The 8,641-nt window shown below is 45.6% G+C and overlaps 1 protein-coding gene across 1 annotated transcript; it reads left to right on the top strand.

Moving 5' to 3' along the window:
- Positions 1-517: 517 nt before the first annotated feature.
- On the top strand, positions 518-892 carry LOC137411754 (histone H2A type 2-B-like). Its single transcript, XM_068097054.2, has one exon. The coding sequence runs from the start codon at positions 518-520 to the stop codon at positions 890-892; it is 375 nt and encodes a 124-aa protein (XP_067953155.2).
- Positions 893-8,641: the final 7,749 nt, after the last annotated feature.

Genomic DNA, 8,641 nt, shown 5'->3' with positions numbered 1-8,641 from the left:
ATTGCCAGGTCGGCAGACAGAGCAAAATTATTCTCACTCCTCTCTCCGCATGTGCGATTGGGACGCATTCAGAGCCAGTATCGGGTAAAATGGCAAACTTGCCTCCCAATTCAAATTTTAAAACGTAACATTCAATTTAAATAACTTGTTTGTCGATAATAAAGCAATTGCTCAACCTCGTTGGTTCGCTTTGCGTGTGCAACTTAACTACTGAAGGCTAAATCTGAAGGTATTTAAAAAGAAAACTGTGAAACATTCTGTTTCTTAAAGGGATTCAAAGTTCAAAGTTCAAAGTTAAAAGGCTTCTGTCTCACAAAGGGTATCATATGCAAATATATGGATCACACAGAGTTTGGAGGCGGAGTCCACAACCTGATATTCAGCCATTGGATGGATAAAAGGTGGGCGTGTATGATTCCTGATCCGACTTCACCCTTAAAAGAACTCAATTCGCACCACGAGTCCACGACATTGAGTCACTGTTGGGTTACTTTGAAATCTGTTCTCTCAACAAATCATGTCGGGACGTGGTAAAGGTGGTGGAAAGACTCGTGCTAAGGCAAAGTCTCGTTCTTCCCGTGCTGGGCTGCAGTTTCCCGTGGGCCGTGTCCACAGACATCTTCGCAAAGGCAATTACGCCAAGCGCGTCGGTGCCGGCGCTCCCGTCTATCTGGCGGCTGTGCTCGAGTACTTGTCTGCAGAGATCCTGGAGCTCGCCGGTAACGCTGCACGAGATAACAAGAAATCGCGCATCATCCCGCGTCATTTGCAGCTCGCCATCCGCAACGATGAGGAGCTGAACAAACTGCTGGGCGGGGTGACGATCGCGCAAGGTGGTGTACTGCCGAACATCCAGGCCGTGCTGCTCCCCAAGAAAAGCCAGGGCAAGTAAACGGCTCCGCCTCACAAGAGTTCTTCAGCTCTCCCACAACGGCTCTTTTCAGAGCCACTCAAACCTTTCCGAAAGCTGCATCAGCGATACACGATCCGTGTTTTGCACAAAACTCTACTGTGTGTTTAATAAATTTAAACGGTACTTTCTTGTTTCCTTTACTTCAAAACCACATACAGAACGCCCAATACTTATGAACTTTGCACTTACTGCACATGCATCTCGTCATCACAGAAACCCCAATCATTGCCCGTCTTGTGGAGTCGCTTTTATAGTATTTTGACAATAGAGTAGCAGCATAGTTTGATATAAAAGAGTGAGTGAGAGTGTATTCAAGGGGAGAGGACAATTGGGTGAACAAGCTGCAAACAAACTAAATGAAAGAGCAAGAAGGGGAAGGTTGGAGTGCAACTGAAAAGGAACAAAGCAATGAGCAAAGCAAAAGGTGTTGAGACTTGGGGGTTGAGACTTTGTTGAGACGCGTTTGTTGAGACAAAAGGGGGGGGGGGGGGTTGAGACTCACTAACTTAGTAAAAAAAGGTGCTTGGGGTTATAAAATGTAACTCTGCGTTGGCATTTTCCAGTCTTTATTAACTGTTGAAGTTTTGAAGAAAAATTTATTCTGACAGATTTGCATTCACAAACAAGGGGATGTTTATGGGTTCTGGAAGCGCCAGGTTTATTATTGTCTCGTTTGAGAAACAACGTCGAAAGTGCTGTCGGAAGGGGAACGGTCTCCGCCATTTCACACCGAATAGAGTGAAGGAATACGAGAATCCAAAATCAAGTGCAGTATTGTACAAACAACGCGTCGTCTCGCCGCAGATATCATTATGACGGGAGAAGCGGACGTTGTATAAATCCACGTCGGCGTTTGGAAACGATAAGTGTTCTTTTGTATCCGTTTGTTTCTCGCTTCACTTTGAGCTCAATAATGAACCTAAACGATACATCCATGCGTAATGCGCACCGCATTTTCAGGTACAAGCACATGCTGGTAAAAGGCGAGAAGCACATTTTCAATCCTCTGCACCTTTCACCATCTTCCACGGGCCGACACTGCAGATGGAAGAGCTGCATTGACACAACATTGCTTACTCAGTGGGATACGTTCTCGGGCTTCCCCCAAGGAGCTTCGTCACTCAGGCTCATTTTCACGAGGTAAATCTATTCTTGGACCTAAATTAAACGTTAAAATTTTCATTGTGAAATTACAGAGAAAACATTGTGAAATGTGCACCTGTCTGTAGCCATCTTTGCAAGGCAGTCAAGCAAAGAAGAAAAATTAGCTTTGCTGAGACTCATGTTGAGGTCACCTGAGCATGGACCCGCCTGAGAGTGAAAATACTTGGTCACAAACAGCACACGGCTGGAAGCAATGCTTTGAAGGTTTTTTTTTTTATCCGGACGTCACAGTCATCGAGCTTGTATCGTGCCTCGTGTGATGTCGCGATTCCATCTGCACCTTGTGTTACGTGCTCCTCCCCAAACCCCGGTCACGGTGTACCTCCGAGTCCCGAGAGGAGTCACGGCAGAAAGATGTGTTATTCTGTATGTCAAAGATCAAGGGTGAAACCACACCAATTATTACCAACCAACAAGTATTGTATTAAGATCACACAAGAATAACAGTACAACAACAATAGTAATCAATTGTTCAACCAATATATATTTCCTATGATGGTACCATCAGGTTCGTACAATGTAACTCACTGTGCTCCAAGTGAGCGAAAAGAAGAAGATTCCCAATGTCTCTATTCCTGGCTTCAAGCCAAAGTTGATTCCAGCTTCAAGCCAAAGTCGATCCACTCCAGTGATCGTCCTTACGATGTCGTATCGAGACCAGAATCCCGTTGGGTTGACAGTTACACTGCCAGAGATGGGCGAAGGTGTCCTCGAGAAGCGACGGGGAAATCGTACCTTTAGGTATGGACGTTTAACGGCTCTCAATCGGCAAACCACAGATTTCCCACTCCAAAAGCCACGTTACACACACACACACACCAGATTAACGTCTGAATGCGGTGAAAATGGTTGAAGTAGTGAAAAACCTTGAGCGAAGCGCAAAGTGCGCGAATCAAAATGGCCGACGGCCCATTCTCGAGGCGTAAAGGCACTATGATGATTCTCCTCGGAATCAACCGCAAAACCTGACACGCAGGTTGATCTGTCACAGCGATAACAACTCTGTCGCAGGAATCCCTTTCCTGGGATACCCTAAATTTCACTTGTGACTCTCGTTCGCCAATCGTTCGCTCCAGACCTCGAAGCAGCTGGGCTTCTTGTCCGACTCACTCGCTCAGCCTTCTCTTCCTCCTCTTCCTCGTCGTCCGGTGCCGGTTTCATTTAAAACATTAACTTTTTTACCTTTTGAAAATAGTAATCTCTATCTCCCTTAAACGACAACAATAATAGTACGTGGAATCAAAAATGTTTACAGTGGATGAAAACCACAACAACGGAAGTGACAAATCCGTAACACTCCCCCCCCTCAAGAAAGAAAGTTTGAACATAGTGAAAACTTTCTTTGCAGGCAAAAACTCTTTTAACAAACAAAAGTAAAGCTCACACTCAAATTATCAATTCACGTGAGCAACAATAATTAATATTCCCCAAAATAAAGCAACAAAACTTCCAAACAACCTACAGAAATTTCCAAAGTTAGTTCACTCTGGACAAAGCATCAGCAATGACATTGTCCCTGCCCTTTACATGCTCAATTTCCAAGTTGAACTTCTGCAAAGCCAAACTCCATCTCATCAACCTCGGGTTTTTATTTTTCATTTTTTGAATGAAGGTTAAGGGGTTGTGATCAGTGAAGACTTTTATAGGAAAGGTAGTAGTTCCCAGATACACCTCATAATGCTGAAGCGCTAGCAGGAGAACAAGGGTCTCTTTTTCCATGGTGGCATAATTTGCCTGGTGTTTGTTAAACTTTTTGGAATAGCAGCACACCGGGTGATCCACTCCATCCTCATCTTCCTGTAATGGAACTGCCCCAGCCCCCACATCACTTACATCAATGGCCAACTTGAAAGGTTCTTGAAAATCCGGGGCTGCTAGGACAGGAGAGCTCATTAATATTGCTTTGACGTGGGCAAAGGCAGCCTAACATTTGTCATCCCAAACAAACTTGGTCTCTTTCCTCAGCAAATTCGTTGAAGGGGTTACCACATCAGAAAAATTCCTGCAGAACCGCCGGTACCAACCAGCCATACCCAAGAATCTCATAAGCTCCTTCTTCCCTTTTGGAACTTGGAAGCGATCAATGGCTTCTATCTTGGCTGTCACCGGTTGCACCTGACCCTGACCTACTACATGGCCTAGGAACACCACCTGTGCCTTTACAAACTCACTCTTAGATAAGTTAATGGTCAACCCTGCCTCGGTCAGTTTCTTTAAAAATGCCTGAATTGGTTTAATATGATCTTCCATGGTCAGAGTGTAGATGATGACATCATCCAGATAAGCCTCCACCCCCTCAAGGTCTGCAATAAGCGTATTAATTGGCCGTTGAAATGTAGCAGGCCCATTTTTTCAATCCAAAGGGAAGAACGTTGTACTGATACAACCCATTTGGTGTGACTAAAGCCGAGATTTCCTTGGCTCTCTCAGGAAGAGGAATCTGCCAATACCCTTTCAGCAAGTAAAACTTAGTTACAAATTTAGCTGGGCCTATTCTATCAATACAGTCATCAATCCTCGGGATGGGATATGAGTCGGTCTTGGTCACTGCATCAACCCGTTTTAAATCCGTACAACAGCGAAAACTGCCATCGGGTTTTGGAACCAACACACATGGTGAGCTCCATTCACTGCTGCTTGGTTCGATGATGTCATTCTCCAACATATACTGAACCTCCTTCCGAAGATACTCCATCTTCACAGGGTTCATCCGATAGGGGTGTTGCTTCACAGGAGTGGCTCCCCCCACCTCAATATCATGATATACCAGGTCAGTACGACCAGGTACATCTGTAAACAAATGTGCAAATTCAAAAATTAGGCTGGATAGTTGTCCTTGTTGTTCCCTTGTCAAATGACCTAATTTCTCATCTAAATGACTCAACACTTCTGTGTTCGTCAATCTGGGACAAGCCTGGTCATCAAAGTTATCAAACTTCACACCAGCCTCAACCTCTGGATTATCTTGCACCCCGACTACAGGCATGAAGGTGAGACAGGAACCATTTCTTCCACAGGCTTCCTCTCATAATATTTCTTCAGTCGGTTGATATGACACAGCTGCCGCTTTTTCCGTCGGTCGGGAGTTGTCACTAAGTAATCTGTTTCATTAACCCTCCTTTCAATTGCATAGGGACCAAAATATCTAGCCTGTAGTGGCTGACCTGGAACAGGAAGCAACACTAACACTCGGTCCTCAGGACGGAAATTGCTTATCTGAGATTTCTTGTCATGTCTCACTTTCATTTTATCCTGTGTCGCTTTCAAGTTGCTTCTCGCAACTTCACAAGCCTTTGCCAATCTGTGCCTAACCGTTGACACATACTCCACCACTGTTGACTGTGACTCCTCCTGTAGCCACTGTTCTTTCACCAATTTCAACGGTCCTCGCACTGCGTGTCCAAACACAAGTTCAAAAGGACTGAACCCCAATGACTCCTGAACAGATTCCCTCGTAGCAAACAACAATAAGGGTATTCCTTCATCCCAATCCTTGTCACATTCAAAACAATACGTTCTGATCATATTCTTCAATGTCTGGTGAAACCTTTCCAAGGCCCCTTGGCTCTCGGGATGGTAAGTACTTGATCTTACTTGCTCCACTCCCAACAGGTGTACCACTTGCTGAAAAAGTGTTGACATGAAATTGGAACCCTGATCAGACTGGATGACCTTAGGTAGGCCAACCAAAGTGAAAAATTTAATCAAGGGCTTCGCAATAACTGCCGCAGTAATTTTTCTAATAGGCACTGCCTCTGGGAACCTTGTGGAAGCACACATGATGGTCAACAAATACTGATGTCCAGCCTTAGTTTTAAATAAAGGGCCTACACAGTCAATAATGGCACCGCTGAATGGCTCTTCAAAAGCTGGAATTGGTTTTAAAGGTGCGGATGGGACTTTCTGATTAGGTTTTCCCACCAGCTGGCAAGAATGGCAAGATTTACAGAAATCCGCTACATCACGTCGCAATCCTGGCCAGAAAAAATGTACCAATATTCTGTCACATGTCTTGTTCACTTCAAGGTGCCCAGCCAAAGGTGTCTCATACGCCAAACTCAATATCTCCTCCCGGTATGGCGGTGGCACCACAATTTGGTAATGAACTTTCCACTCATCGTTTGCTGGCACCTCCGGTGGTCTCCATTTTCTCATGAGTATTTCCCCTTTCATGAAGTAACCAACAGGTATCTTCATAGCCTCTTCCTCTGTAACGGCTTTACCAATTAAACTCCGGATCTCCGAATCTCCGTGTAGTTCTTCTACAAGTCTCTTTCGGACCAGCACCGTTTGCTCAACCTCGCTCCCAGATGTCTCCATCGGACACTCCATTTCCTCTTTGGTTCCAGATGCCACCTTTTCCTTAAGTTCCTTGATGTCACTCCCTTTCCAATTACCTCTTTCCGAATTTTCCTCCAATACCTCTAAGGAACCCAAATCCACATCGCCTTCCTTCTCCTTCTCTTCAGAGAGCTTCCTACCCATAGCACGAGTCACTGCACAGGATGGAAAGATACCCGGAATCTCCTGCTCTAACTGTGCGGTGTTATTTTCCATACTGGGCTTTTCCACCAACATTGGATTACCAGAAACTCGACCACCCGCCAAATCATTCCCGATAATAAAAGAGATTCCCTCTACAGGAAAAGTGGCTTGTAAACCTACAGTGACCGGTCCTGACACCAAATCAGACTGCAAATGGATGACATGAAGTGGGGCTCTAACAAAGCCACCAAACCCCTGTAAACGAACACTAACACCAGTTGCCGTCTTCTCTGACAATGGCAAAATGCCTTCAAGCATCAAAGATTGATGTGCTCCTGTGTCCCTCAATACCCTAACAGGTCTCTGGTTAGTCACGTCTCCATCCAGTGACACAAACCCCTCTGAAATAAATGGTTGGTAACCCTTTTGAGGGCGATTTCTCACAATGGCCATCGCATTTGGAGTTGTACTGGTCGAACTCCACTCCTGATTTTCCTTTCCCAGAGCATAACAGTTGGACATCAAGTGTCCTGGTTTATGGCAAAAAGTGCAAGTAGGCCCGGAGGAGAACCTCGTGGTCTGCCAAGGCATGGGGGCGGCGGTCTGCCTCGAGCCCCCCAGATGATAGGTCTGTCCTGGAACCGCAGTCTTCTGATTTCTAGAAGCCGTGGTGTCAGAGTGGTCCTCATTTTCATCTCGAGGCCGCCCCCATGGATTTTCATTCTCCGCCCCTGATGTCCCATAGCTCACCTGGCTAGGTCTGGGTGAGAAGTTCGGTTTGTGGAACCCCATCCTGTGTGTTAAGGCATAGTCATCTGCCATGGTTGCTGCCTCATACAACTTTGGTACTTTCCTTTCCTCCAGATGTACTTTAATGTCCTCGTGGACACACTGTTGGAATTCCTCCACCAGGATCAACTGTCGCAATAGTTCGAAGTCTTTCCCCACTCCTTTTGAATCACACCACCTATCAAACATGGTTTCCTTCAATCTGGTAAATTCCACATGGGTCTCACTCTCCCTCCTCCTGGCATTCCGGAATTTTTGCTGGTAAGCTTCCGGGACCAATTCATAGGCTTTGAGAATGTGTTTCTTCAATACCTCGTAATCTGCACATTGGCCCATCTGTAAAGCCGAATAAATCTCTTGAGCTTTACCCACCAGAACACTTTGCACTGGAATGGACCAGTACTCCTCAGGCCAGTTTAACAGTCGAGCCACTTTCTCAAAGTGTGGAAAAAACTTGGCTACCTCCTTTTCATTGAAGGGTGGAACCAGCCTCACATGTCTGCCAACATCCCAGGTGTTCTGACTAGGTGTCGAACCAGTCGGCATGGATGGTACCTCTCCCCGTTCTTTCTTACATCCAGCTCCTTGAGTTTAATTTCCTGCTGAAGGGCCATTTCACGATCCCTTAACTCCCTTTCGGCTTTTATCTCCTCTGTTTTTTTTCCCTCTAACCTTTCCTGGAGTTCTCTTTCAACTCTCCTTTCCTCTGCTTTCTTCTCTTCTAACCTTTCCTGGAGTTCTCGTTCCACTCTCCTTTCCTCCGCTTGTTTCTCTTCTCTTCTCTCTTCTGCTTTCCTTTCCTCTGCTTTTAATCTTTCCTGGAGTTCTCGTTCCACTCTCCTTTCCTCTGCTTGTTTCTCTGCTCTTCTCTCTTCTGCTTTCCTTTCCTCTGCTTTTAATCTTTCCTGGAGTTCTCGTTCCTCTGCTTTTAACCTTTCCTGGAGTTCTCGTTCCTGTTCTGCTCTTTTCTTTTCTGCTTTCCTTTCCTCTGCTTTTAACCTTTCCTGGAGTTCTCGTTCCTGTTCTGCTCTTCTTTCCTCGCTCTGCAATTGCAACTCCAGTTTCCGGAGCTCCACCTCTTCTGGTTCCTCGGGTAACCAATCTCGGGCTACCTCTTCCCATGTTCCTAATCCACCATAGATTGTATCACCACTGTCTGCATCTCTGCCTTCCTCATATTAGTTCGGACCTCCAAGCTAAAATGTTTGGCCAATTTCCCGAGGTCCGATTTTACTAATGCTCTGAACTGTGCTTCACTCGGGGTCACTGCAAACGTCTCTGTGTCAAACT

This window comes from Myxine glutinosa, chromosome 4 (genome assembly GCF_964187855.1).
Source record: "Myxine glutinosa chromosome 4, kmMyxGlut1.1, whole genome shotgun sequence".
NCBI lineage: Eukaryota > Metazoa > Chordata > Myxini > Myxiniformes > Myxinidae > Myxine > Myxine glutinosa.
This window is presented reverse-complemented; position numbering and strand designations above follow the sequence as displayed.